This window comes from Lycorma delicatula, chromosome 11 (assembly GCF_047948215.1).
Source record: "Lycorma delicatula isolate Av1 chromosome 11, ASM4794821v1, whole genome shotgun sequence".
NCBI lineage: Eukaryota > Metazoa > Arthropoda > Insecta > Hemiptera > Fulgoridae > Lycorma > Lycorma delicatula.
Genome location: NC_134465.1, coordinates 53,222,300 through 53,237,079, shown reverse-complemented (window position 1 = coordinate 53,237,079; position 14,780 = coordinate 53,222,300). Strand labels below are relative to the sequence as shown.

General features: G+C 30.3%; 1 protein-coding gene across 2 annotated transcripts in view; it reads right to left on the bottom strand.

Moving 5' to 3' along the window:
• mesh (sushi domain containing 2 mesh) overlaps positions 1-9,575 on the bottom strand; it is an 83,025-nt gene extending 73,450 nt beyond the window's left edge. For both annotated transcript variants that reach the window (XM_075379119.1, XM_075379118.1), the window contains exon 1: positions 9,110-9,575. In XM_075379119.1, the coding sequence (XP_075235234.1) occupies positions 9,110-9,446 (337 nt within the window). In that variant the 5' untranslated portion in view covers positions 9,447-9,575. The remainder of the gene's footprint in view (positions 1-9,109) is intronic.
• Between the last annotated feature and the right edge of the window lie 5,205 nt (positions 9,576-14,780).

Here is a 14,780-nt window from a genome sequence, read left to right as displayed (position 1 = left end):
CTTTTTTTACTTTTACAAGTTAATAATTTTTTCATTTAAAAGTTATGTTTAATTAGGAGAAATATACTTAGACTATAACACAACATGATCTAACCCTAATTCTAAAATAAAATTCTTATCTTTTAGTTCATTACTCTTCTGATATTGTCGGGCAATATTCTCCCTAAGTGGAGTTCATTAATTCGTTTATTTGTTTTTTATTGCTAATCATTTAATCGCTCTTTGGTTCGATGTAATTGTTCTAATCTTAATTTGTGTACACGTTCTCTAATTTTAAAATTTTCTCTCTCTTTATATTCATCATCCTTTCTTAATATTTTTATTCTTTCCTTGGTTTTAACGTTTTCTTCCCCTTCATATCATCTTCTTGTCGATTTTACAGATATATTTCTTCAAGTTATCCTACTTTTTCCTGTATGATTGTTACTTTTTCATTTCTGATTATTCACCAAATAATCCAATAATAAAAACTTATATTTTACACCGTTACACCGAAATTAACATATGTAAGCATTATTACAGGAGTTCACTAAACATAACTTTCCTTTTTCCTGTTTAGCCTCCGGTAACACTACCGTTTAGATAATTCTTCAGAGGATGAATGAGGATGATATGTATGAGTGTAAATGAAGTGTAGTCTTGTACATTCTCAGTTCGACCATTCCTGAGATGTGTGGTTAATTGAAAAACCCAACCACCAAAGAACACCTGTATCCACGATCTGGTATTCAAATCCATGTAAAAATATCTGGCTTTACTAGGACTTGAACGCTGTAACTCTCGACTTCCAATTCAGGTGATTTGGGAAGACGCGTTAACCCCAACCCGGTGGGTTCACTAAACATAACTGTTTAATTATTATTAACTTTTGTTTATATGACACACCAGAAATCTAAAACTTTTGTTAATCAGCAACTCATGAACATACGAATAATTCTGATCTAGTAATACGAGTAATAAAGGAACTTTTACTTTATCCTAATATTTCATGTAAGATTGTCGAATTAATAATTGTATAAATATTTCAGCCACTTGTAACTGTTCACTTTATTACAGAATTGGAGGATCGTATCTCAGTTTCAAATGAAATGCAACAAAAAATGTGTATATGTAATTTAATAGGCGTAAAAGGAAGTCGTGTAGTGTCCACATCAGATTTTTTATGTTTGACGCACAATAACTTTGTGCGTTTTTTTTTTTTTTTTTTTTTTTTTTTTTTTTAAACATAACTGTTTAATTATTATTAACTTTTGTTTATATGACACACCAGAAATCTAAAACTTTTGTTAATCAGCAACTCATGAACATACGAATAATTCTGATCTAGTAATACGAGTAATAAAGGAACTTTTACTTTATCCTAATATTTCATGTAAGATTGTCGAATTAATAATTGTATAAATATTTCAGCCACTTGTAACTGTTCACTTTATTACAGAATTGGAGGATCGTATCTCAGTTTCAAATGAAATGCAACAAAAAATGTGTATATGTAATTTAATAGGCGTAAAAGGAAGTCGTGTAGTGTCCACATCAGATTTTTTATGTTTGACGCACAATAACTTTGTTAAATGGGTAAGAAACATGTAAAACTTGTAAAGATTTTAAATTGAATAAAACTGCGTAAGATAAGTTGAATAAAACAAAGAAAAGTTAGAAAAATTCGAATTTTATTTAGTAAACAGTACTTGGTAACATTTGACAGAAAATTACAACTTTGTTGTCAGCTTTTTTTGTAACTTTGTATTCATCCGAAATTTTAGACAAATTAGTCAGTAATTAAAATATCTACAGTCAATTAAGGACCTAAACCGCTTTTATTTTCCACTTTAACTTATTTATTAATTTTTACATTGTTTTATGAAAGACGTTTTAAAAAGTAAATAACTAACGAAAGATAAAATTTTTTCTTAAAATATTGAATTTATATTAACATTTTTCATCATTTGTACGGTAAATTCAAAATAAATATAACAGAAAGAAAGACATTTAGCGTCTATTGTTTTAATACGAAAGTTTAGTGTTAAAGTTCCGATCAGACATGATATTTTTCACACGCTATAAAGTTCCCAAGTTCATTAAACATTTACAATATTAATTGTTACTGGGATACGCCTGTTGTTATTATAATACGATTAATATTATGCAAAGAATATTTTTACAATAAAAGTAAATATTTTAAATTTGTTTTCCTATTGTAAAAGTAATTATCATTGCGAGTTTTAAATATATAATATACCAACGTAATTCTTTAGTAAAAAATTTACCAGAGATCGCTTTCTTCTTATATTTGTTTTAAAATATTTTAATATTGAAAAATTTTTTTTAAATTTAAATATTTTATAACATATAAAATATTTGAAAAGTACACTACTTAGATATTGAAATTAAAATAGACAAATCCAACATTATAGAAACAACCGTTTATTTTTAAAAAAACCCACAATGATTGACATCACAATACACAAAAACTCTAAATTTTTAGAGCATTAGAATATACGAAACACAACGAAGATAAACTCAAAAATAAAATAAATATCATAAAACAAATAGCAATATCTAATGGTTTTAATAATGGAATTATTGAAAAATATATAAAACAAACAAACAAATAAATATCAAAATAATTTTACAATATTACAGAAAGATAATAATAATAAAGAACATGCTACTAATAATTTCTTCATACAATACACATATACAAATAAAATAATAGAAAAAATGACTGACTTTTACAATAAAGATAAATATAAAAAATCCTATAAACCTAACAAACACATTTAAAAATATTTAAGAAATAATAATAATAATAATAATAATAATGGAGAAAATCTAAATGGGATATATAAAATTAAATGTAATGATTGTAATCATATAAAAAAACAGGTAAAACAGAAAAAAGATAAAACAAACAGGTCCTTCAAAAAAAGATTCTCAGGAGATTATAATATCGATAAGAATAAGAAAAAATGTGATGTGGACACCTTGTACGCTTATTAAATTATAAATACACTTTTTTTTTTCTGCACTGTATTTAAAATTATTTTATTTGAAAGTGAGATACGATCCTCCAGTTCTTTAATAAAGTGGACAGTTACACAGTCTCTTTGTGGTTGACAGCACATTGCATCACATTTTTTTGTGATTCCGTATCAGTATTTTATATTAATTTTGTTTCACGTTGCTCAAGTGGTTATGTGGTGTGAGAACGTGTCGAATCCGTAACCATGCATATATCGGTTTGAACTCAACTTCAAATACGTATAATTTTTTAACTTTTTTTTCTAATTTAAATATATAGATTTATTAATAATTAATTATTAACCTCTGTAAACATTTTTGAATTAAAATGAAAAGGACATAAAATTTTATTTTACTAATAAACTCTGATTTTTTCTACTTTTTTGTTATTATTGAATTATTATTTATTGTAAAGATTTTTTTTACAATCAGAAGTTAATAATTATTAATAAATCAATGTATTTAAATTAAAAAAAAAAAAAAAAAAAAAAAAAAAACGTTAAAAAAAGGAGATGAAATCGGAATCAAACCGACGTTCCTTCCCCTTGTAAGATCCAAATATTTCATTAATTAAACTTTTATTTGGCTATAACTCTGGAACCAATGATAATAAGTACCACTTATGGTATATCGTTGAAATCTCTCGATTAGGGCTTATGAGTGCAATTAAGAAAAAGTCCAAAATCAGAAATATTTAGGGTTTTAGGTTTTTTGGACGCTTTTTATCCAGTCAATTGCAATCAAAAGGGGAGGGACACAACTAGATGTTACAACAGACCTAAATAAAAAATGTCAACATCCTTCCAAATCGTTTTTGAGTTGTGCGAGATACATACGTACGTACGTACAGAAATCAGGCCGAAACTAGTCTAAATGGATTCAGAAGTGGTAAAAATGGATGTTTCCGTTCAAATCTGAAAACCGAAATTTTTTGCGTAACAATACTTCCTTTACTTCGTACAAGGAAGTTCTGTTTTTTACACAGTACCAGGTTACTTCAAAAAATTTAATATTATCATATATATTTTTATGCTAGAAGAGTTGTTGATAATTTTTAACCTTTACTTTCAATTTTCATTTTTTTGGGTTCTATGTCTTTAATTTTATTATCCGAGAAGGGAGCCTTTTGCACAACCCATCGAAATTAGGTAAGTTTTATATAGTTTCTTTATTCGATTATTTTAACTTTTATATGTCTGCGGTATTAGTTTTGAGTTTTATTTTGCCTTCTTGACTCTTGTTTTAATAAATCTTTATTATATGATTTATATTAATTTTATACCTTATAAGTTTTATTATTTTGGAGTTATTTTACCCTTTTATTAATAAAATTCTGGGCGATGATAACGCCCAGGCGTTTTTCGCCCACAAACAAAAAAAAAGAAGAAAAAAGCATATCTAATATGGCTGACCGTTTTTTTTTAACCTCCGGGACCATCGTTAGGTATTGCTTCAGAGGATGAGATGAATGATTTTGTAGCATGTGTAAAAATGCTATGCCTGACCCTGATTCGATAACAAAATTCTTCTACCGCCGTAATCTTTTCTCTTTCTATTCTTATAACAAATATTTAAGGATTGTAAAGATTTTTTTTTTTGTCTTCAGTCATTTGACTGGTTTGATGCAGCTCTCCAAGATTCCCTATCTAGTGCTACTCGTTTCATTTCAGTATACCCTCTACATCCTACATCCCTAACAATTTGTTTTACATATTCCAAATGTGGCCTGCCTACACAATTTTTTCCTTCTACCTGTCTTTCCAATATTAAAGCGACTATTCCAGGATGCCTTAGTATGTGGCCTATAAGTCTGTCTCTTCTTTTAACTATATTTTTCCAAATGATTCTTTCTTCATCTATTTGCCGCAAAACCTCTTCAATTGTCACTTTATCCACCCATCTGATTTTTAACACTCTCCTATAGCACCACATTTAAAAAGCTTCTAATCTTTTCTTCTCAGATACTCCGATTGTCCAAGTTTCACTTCCATATAAAACGACATTCCAAACATATACTTTCAAAAATCTTTTCCTGACATTTAAATTAATTTTTGATGTAAACAAATTATATTTCTTACTGAAGGCTCGTTTCGCTTGTGCTATTCGGCATTTTATATCGCTCCTGCTTCGTCCATCTTTAGTAATTCTACTTCCCAAATAACAAAATTCTTCTACCTCCGTAATCTTTTCTCCTCCTATTTTCACATTCAATGGTCAAGAATTGTAAAAGATACAATTTCTAAATACTAACATATATTCAATTATGATAACAAATTAAACTAATAGTCAATATTATATCAATTTATATCATCACCACCAAAACTTACTGTATTATCGAAACTATATAAAATAATTTATCTAATAAGACCTATAGTAAATTTTAAAACAGTAACTGCATATTTCATAGCAAAAATAATCGGTAAAATTCTTAGAATAAAAATGAACCTTGAATACAAATATTGAGTTAAAAATGATTACGACGTGATAAATAGATTAAACAATATTAAAACTAATTACAACACTAAAATAGTAAGCTACGATATATCCAGCATGTATACTAGTATACCAATTAATAAAACAACTGAAATAATAAATTACAACTTCAAAGAAACACACAAATTTACAAATGTATTAATCACAATTATAAGAAATATTTGCAACCAAAATTATTTTGAATATGAAAATAAATGTTATTTCTTGACAAAAAATATTGCCTATGGGATACCTATATGAAATGGAATGCAAAAGTGGCGGGAGTTTTACAAATTCTCCCTTCGAATCGCAGAGCCTGGACAGTGTCCCTTGCTGCTGTATGATTCTGTAATCGGGCGTGTATAAGGATTTATTTTAATGACTAGTCTAAGTTTCAAGTTTTATTATATTTTACGGACGGATTTATGATTAGCAATCAATATCCGTTTGGACCAGCGTTCTTAAACCCATTCCTGGGTCCGACCGCGGAAGGCTAGGCTTTTAAAACCTGTGCCCCCGACGTAATTCCCCTTCAGACCGTCCGCTGAAGTCTTTTCGGTGCTAGCGCTTCATAGGCTAGCAGGAATACGCCACAAAGGGGCCCTAGTTTTGGAGGGAGCAATGCGCCCCCTTTTCCGGAGGGAGTCGCAATTGCTGGTTTAATTAATTGTTAAGTATTAAGATATTTTAAGGTATGGGGATACCTATATCTAGAATTATGTCTTAATTTTCATACAACATTTTCAAAGCTTCATAATTCAGGGGGATATAGTGAACACACCAGATACTATAATGGATTAGCTATATAGACGATATATTAGTCATGTATAATCCGACTATAAATGATGAACATATAACAACGATTTTGAATAAACTTAATAATTATAACGATGACTTAAAATTCACATGTGAAATGGAAGACAACAGAAAAATACACTACTTAGATATTGAAATTGAAATAAATAAATCTAACATCATAGAAAAAACAATTTTTATAACAATGCTATGGTGTTTTCTTCATTATATTTTATTAATATACTAGCTGCACGGTGTGCCTACGGCACGCCTCCGCAGCTAGGCCCAACGGGCGGGTTGCCCTGGCGGGTGGCGTCTCGGAATGCTATTATTAGGTGTCCAAAATTGATTACCTCTTCTGTAAAAATGTTTTTGTTTTTTTTGAATGATGAAAACTGATGAAGGAAAAGTGAAAAAAAGGGTTGGTCATCATCGTTCACCGTTTTTCCTCATTAAGAAATAACTTAATTTAAGCTATAATAAGTTAATCTGTGACGTGAGTGTTAGTGTCTCGGCCTATCATACGGAGGTCCCGGGTTCGAATCCCGGTCAGGCATGGCATTTTCACACGCTACAAACCATTCATCTCATCTTCTGAAGCAATACCTTTTTTTTTCTTTTTCATAGTTTAGCCTTCGGGAATTACCGTTCAGGTATTACTTCAGAGGATGATATGTACGAATGTAAATCAAGTGTAGTCTTATACAGTCTCAGTTCGACCATTCCTAAGATGTGTGGTTAATTGAAACCCAACCACCAAATGATATCGATATCCACGGTCTAGTATTCAAATCCGTATAAAAGTAACTGTCTTTACTAGGACTTGAACGCTGGAACTCTCGACTTCCAAATCAGCTGATTTGGGAAGACTCGTTTACCACTAGATCTTCTAGCTATACAAAACGGTGGAACGGTGGTCGCAGAAGGGAAAAAAATAAAAAAAGTTAATCTAAATCGATAATCGATAGTATTTTCCATTATCGATTTATTTATATAGAAAATAGTTTGTGTTTTAACATCTGCTTACGATATTGAATGAATTACGATAGTAAAATTTATTATTATTATAATTTTTTATAATTATTATTACTGTTTTATTTATTGTTTATAAACATTTAAGTAAAACAATTTATGATTTTTTTGACGGGCAGTATGTTCGATCATTTAAGTATGTTCTCAGCTAAGGAGGACGCACACACATACAAATGCCTTTTAGAAGGGTAGGATATATATTTATATATAAATATATATATATCGAAAGTACATTTTAGGTGAATGGTATTTTCATACTCTTCATGCCTCAAAAAGTAAAAATTCATTTTCACACCCCAATCCCACCGGGTAACCGAAAGTAATAGCGACTTTTCGAAGAGTCGTTAAAAAGTTTAAAATTCATTAGAGAAACCAATTATAATAATCGATTTAATAGAATATTATGATTTAAACAAAGAATATAAGATCAAACATATATTTCGGCTCGAGTAGCAACAAAATAGAAGTAAAAGACGGAAGTAAAAGAACATTAGTCGAGCAAAGAGATGTAACAATAAAAGGAGGTTCACTTTTGTATTACGTATAAAAAACAGTTTTTTTTTTAGGGAAAGTTTTGATTCTATTTACTGTAATACGTAATCCCAAGTGGGTTTGACGTGCTGACACGCAACAGTATTTTTTGCTCAGCGAAGAAGACAAAGAGAAACAATTTCACTTTCCTCTCACCTACTAAGTCTGGCATAAGTTATTTATTATTTTAAAAGATAGCTAAATAATTTTTAGGAGTAACTTCTGACCTGTAAAAAACCATACAGAAAACTTACGTAATACATTGTTTCTTATGAAAAGAGGTTGTTTTACACTATCTATCACATGACATGTTAAATCATCTAAGTTTTAAAAATCAGTAGTCAAGGTTGTTTCTCTGAAAGTAATGATGTTTATTATATTCCCTTAGATAAACGGATTAAAAATGTCATTCTGATGATCAACAATATATTCGCTCAGTAAAAAAAATAATAAATAAAAATATTTTCCTTAATAATCCTGCATGAAATTCTTGAAAATAATGGTAGAATTTACACGACTGCCCAAAAAGGAATATAATGTATTTAGGGTGTATGTATGTATGTTTGTTCTACCGTAGCAGCTCAACTGCTGAACCAATTTAGCTGTATGACCTCGCGTTGGAATCCTTACGTTACCGGGAGTATCATGGGCTATATATATATATATATATATAAATAATTTGAAAAAAATTGAAAAAAAATATATACTATATACAAAATTATAACCCGCACGCTCTTTAATTATTCTATATTAAAAAACAATGTTTTTTTTTTTTTTGGCAGACGTGTTTTTTAATGTTTAATATTTATTTCTTTGTTAGAGAGAAAGTCAGGTTGCCTATAATCGATAAAATTAATTATACGTTCATCGTATCTTAAAAGAATTAATAAATTACTTTAAAAAAATAACAATAAATGCAAAAATAGATGTAAACTAAAAAGGAGAAACAGTTTTCTGGATTTGATATAACCAGAGAGAATTTTGCAAAATATACAACTTATCGCCAAATTATAAGATTATATGTCAATGATATTCTCCGTGTAAAAATGCTTTAAAATAATAAAATTATTATTAAATTTAGAATCTAAGAATACAGATTAATAGTATTTACACCATTTTTTGTTAGTTTAAATTTTTTAAATATTCTTGTATTTATTTTTAGGATTTTTCTTTCAAAGAAAAACCTAAAAAAATCCAATTGATAAAATATTAAGTTATTTCACTAGTAATGAAATAAAATAAAATTAAAAGTAAATACCTGCTCCATAATTTGTTCTTGGATCTGATGCCCAAACACCGACAGGTCTTCTTGGTCCGTTAATCCAACGACGATCGTAATATTGTAACCCAGGTTTCTGATAATTAGAATTCTGTCGGTCAATAATATCAAAATTCTCTAAAGGTTCTCTTGTATCAGGTAAAGCAATATATTTTTCATTAGTTTTATCATTAGATGTTTTCGATAATGAAGGATTCACAAATACATTACGCATAACATCTAACGTCGTTGATTTTTGTAATCCAGTAATTAACCGTATTTTGATAAAGAAAAACCATAAAAAAATATATATAATTACACTATTATTACATGACATTTTTATAAAAATAAAAATAAAAAACACACTAAATTTATAAGTTAAAATGAATTAACCTTAACCACTAGCAAACTCGTCATATAAAAACTAAAAACAAAACCGTCACATCAAGTTACAAGGTAAACTCGTTCTCTCACACCTGTTTATTAGGAAACAGGTCGTTCATATTTAGTTATCTTGTTTCTTATCATTAATTGAGTAAGCAGCATACACACCCAGATTGGGTGACGAATTTTTTTGTGAGTTAATACTGTAATAACACACACTAAATGAACGCAATTTATGATAATGTCTCATAAAGTAAAAATTCGCGCGCGCGCACGCACACACGCCCATGCATGCGTGTATTTGCGTGCATATATATGTATATAGTGATATTTAAGTATGGAAACAGTTTTATACTGCATATCTGACAGGTAATTAAAGGCAGAAAGAAATGGTGTTCTATGTAGTTTAAAAAAAATTTACATTTTGATGGGTTTTTAATTTTTGACCGTCATATTAAATCAAACTTAATTATTTTAAATAGGAACGTTTTAAATATGACATATGATTTCGATTTTAAATTCTACAAGAAAGATAATGGTGAAGCCCGTTTTTCTTTTAATGCCTTTGTTATCGAGTTATAAGCATTGAAAGTTGTAATGGCGAGAAAATCGTGTAAATAACAAAACGAGGTAAAACATGCTGCATAAAAAAATTTATTGCATATAGACAGATTTCATAAGAAAGCTGTAATGGGTACCATGATTCGACTTCCGGAAAACTTCGACATATCTTCGCGTTTCACATCCCCCCAGACCCCAAAACCACTGTCAGCTCAAAACTTTATTTATATACAGAGTGATTCAAAGAAACGGGAAATTTTAAAAATTAAATAACGTTAATGAAAAATTTTTTTTTAGAAAATGAAATTTATTTCATGTAATTGTACAAATGTTGCTATTTTAGGATACATACTACATTTTAGTTTATTTTTTAAAGAAGACATCTTGCAGGTGACACCTATTCTACGTAAACACTCACGAAGTCTCTTCGTTAAATTGTTCATGGTTTGACGTAACATCTCAATTGGAATTTCCGCAATTGCTTCACGGATCTTTGCCTTCAGTTCTTCCGTTGTAGCAGGTCTACTGTGGAACACTTTGCTTTTAAGGTGACCACACAAAAAGTAATCGCAAGCTGAGAGATCAGGCGATCTGGGAGGCCATCTAATGTCACCATTTCGTGAAATGACACGTTGTCCAAACAATCGGCGTACAGCTGCCATCGATATTCGTGCAGTATGTGACGTAGCTCCGTCTTGTTGAAATCAGGCTGTGTTAAGAATCGGTGGAAATCTCTTTTGTTGTTCCACAACAAAGGTTTCAAGCACGGCTACGTAACGAGCCGACGTCACTGTAGCGCAAGACCGTTGTCATCCTCAAAAAAATAAGGGCCTATAACACCGTAAGATGACATAGCACACCACACGGTCCCTTTCTGGCTGTACAACGGACGGTGGTGTAGCTGCGTAGGATTTTCTTGTTCCAGTATCTGAAATTTTGCTCGTTAACAAATCCACAGAGGTGGAAATGCGCTTCGTCTCACATCCACAGTTCGTGAACAAACTCTTCGTTATCATTTATCTTCTGAAGCATTACATTACAGAATTGTGCTCGCACAACTGCATCGTTCGGTTTCAGTTCCTGGACGATCTGCAACTTGTACGGTTGAATTGCAAGTCCTTCACTAACATTCTTCGAACACTTGAACTATGCAATTGTAAAGATGCTGAGAGACGACGGATAGACCGATGTGGACTTCGTGTGACAGCATCTTGTAAAGCTTGAACATTCTGTGGTGTACGGACGGTTCGCTCACGGCCTGGAGGTTTCTTTTTCATTGCCGAACCGGTTTCCTCAAAATTAGATATCCATGTTTTAATTGCATGTGCTGATGGAACACGGTCGTGCCGTCTCAGATTAAAATGACGGCGAAATTCTCTACGCGCTCCCTCCACACTGTCATTGTTTTTGTAAAACGCTTTGATAGCAAATGTACGTTGCGTACCACTCCAAGGATCCATGACAACTAAATGGCAGGTTACGTAAGAGAGGCTGGCGCCACTTATTAAGTGGTACCAATCGCCCACGGCTACCAACACAACTTTCAAAATTTCCCGTTTCTTTTAATCATTCTGTATATATATATATATATATATATATATTTCACTTTATTGTGGACACGATAACTGCCGTATTTTTTGTGCCAATCACTTTAAAATTGTTTCTTAAAAATATCTCGTCCTAAAATCTCAGTCGAGTTCATTAGCGGCCAAAATCGGACCATGGAAGTAGAAATGGGAGGCTTTTTAGAAAAAACAAAATATCGCTATAACTTTCTTATTAAGTAAAATATCAAAATCTTATAAAGTTCCTACTATTCTTTCTATAGGGACCTAAAACTTATCTAAGTAAAGTTTTTTGATATCATCAACCATTAGACCAGTGGGTGGAAAAAATGGGGTTTCAAAGACAAAAAATCATACCTTCCTTAATAGGCACAGTATCGAATCGGTTTAGTCCTCTAAACATTACCTAAAACTTTTGTCTGTAACAATTTTTGATATGACCAACCCTTGCGGCAAGGGATGATCAAAATATTGCTGGAATTGTAATAAGATGGGGCTTGTCGCATTGAGTAAATTTGAAGTTTTTCTTAACTTCAAAGTGGAAATCTTTTTTATCCCCAACTTAGCACCGGTGAAATCTACCTCCGCCTTCCGACGTGCCTAAAGGGATTTTCAAACACAATAACGAACTTTAAGCAATACCATAATATAGATAATAAATAATAAGTAATAATTAACGACACAACATTTAAATGGCTATATCAACTGATACTATTTACTTTAAATATTACAATATTTATTTTAAAATTTTAAATAAATATTTTCGAACGAAAATTGTTAATGAAATAAATCTTGAAAGAATACCATTCTACAACAAATATTCAAATCGCTTCCCCTCTACAGCTTGGCAGTTCTCAAGTAATATCAGTTTATAGTGTATATAATAAATAGTCTTTGACAATCCCTGTAATGTAAGGATTCCAACGCGGGGTCATACATCTTAATCGGTTCAGCCGTTATGCTACTACGGTGAAATAAACATATATATGTATCCTAAATACAATACACTCCTTTTCAAAAACACGGTTGCCCGAAAATAATAATAATAATAATAATATATAAGGTTTCCGAATCGTCCAGAATAAAGCGTTGAGATGCGAGTTATTTAAAACCACTCATTCAGCTGATAGATTTTTTCAAATATTTTAAATATATTTAAACATATATATATATATATATCATGTGACACTCCCGATAACGTACGGATTCCAACGCAGTCATAAGCCGTTGAGCTGCTACGGTAGAACTAATACATATACATACATACATATACCCTAAATACATTGCACTCTATTTTCGGCAGTCGTTTAAAAAAAAATCTGATGTGGACACCACATGACTTCCTTGTACGCCTATTAAATTACATATATACATTTTTTAAATGAAAAGTACATAAAATTTTATTTCATTAATAACTTCTGATATTTTTTCATATTTTTTTTTGTCTTTATTGTTATTGATTATTGAATTATTATTTATCGTAAAACCTTTTACAATGAGAGGTTAATAATTATTAATAAATCAATATATTTAAATTTAAAAAAAAAGGAGATGAAGTCTAATTCAAACCGATGTGCCTTCCCCTTGTAAGATCCAAATATTTCATTAATTAAAATTTTATTCGGCTATTCTGGAACCGATGAAAATAAGTACCACTTATGATATATCGTTGAAAAACTCTCAATGAGGGCTTATTACTGCAGTTAAGAAAAATTCTAAATTTGTTTGGATTTTGGACTTTTTTGGACAATTTTAGTTCAGACGATTGCAATCAGAAGGGTTGCACAATTAGAGTTTACAACAGTTCTAAATCCAAAATTTCAATATCCTACAGTTAATCGTTTTTGAGTTATACGAGATACGTACAGACGTCACGCTGAAACTAGTCAAAACGGATTCAGGGATGGTCAAAATGGATATTTCTGTTGAAATCTGAAACCGAAATTTTTCGTATTTTTATTTAAATTCTATTTCTAAGGAAATTAGTATTTAATTTATGAATGAATTCTAAGTTCAAGCAATTTTCTGCCACTCTTAGAATTTTGAAATCTTGTTAACTCATTAAATGAGTGTTCAGGTGGAGGTGTAATTGAAAATCATTCACTTGATGACAACTTATTATTTTTAAAGATTATGGTGATTTAAATATCAATGATCACAATTCTTACTTTACTACGAACAAGGAAGTAAAAAATAGAAAGAAAATGGTGCTATGGTATTAAAAGTACCTAATCAATATTATATATATATATGTACATAATAATCGATATTATATATATATATATATAATATATAATATCGATATACTACTTTTATATTCTGAGTCAGAGTTTACGGTGAAACGTAAAGATAAAAGATACGGCAAAATACGGCTTAAAAGTATATTTCAATTCTATATCTGTGTTTTTTTATGTGTTTGTGTGTTCTATTATTACTAAAAATAAAATTATTATTAATTATTTACTTTTAATTTAATTAGTGACGTGAAAAATGCAATATTGCCCTCTACATAATTTTTGCTATCCACTTCAATTTCAGCCATATCACAGATGTTATCTACCTAGTTGAAACAAGTACGATGTCATTTTTTTCGCAGTAAAAGGCTGAACTCTTTACTTAATAAAAACTAATCCGACAAAAATAATACTTACGAAAAAATTGATAATTTAAAAATTTATGCCCCATTTTGGAATTTTTTTTTGTCTTCAGTCATTTGACTGGTTTGATGCAGCTCTCCAAGATTCCCTATTTAGTGCTAGTCGTTTCATTTCAGTATACCCTCTACATCCTACATCCCTAACAATTTGTTTTACATATTCCAAACGTGGCCTGCCTACACAATTTTATCCTTCTACCTGTCCTTCCAATATTAAAGCGACTATTCCAGGATGCCTTAGTATGTGGCCTATAAGTCTGTCACTTCTTTTAACTATATTTTTTCAAATGCTTCTTTCTTCATCTATTTGCCGCAATACCTCTTCATTTGTCACTTTATCCACCCATCTGATTTTTAACATTCTCCTATAGCACCGCATTTCAAAAGCTTCTAATCTTTTCTTCTCAGATACTCCGATCGTCCAAGTTTCACTTCCATATAAAGCAACACTCCAAACATACACTTTCAAAAATCTTTTCCTGACATTTAAATTAATTTTTGATCT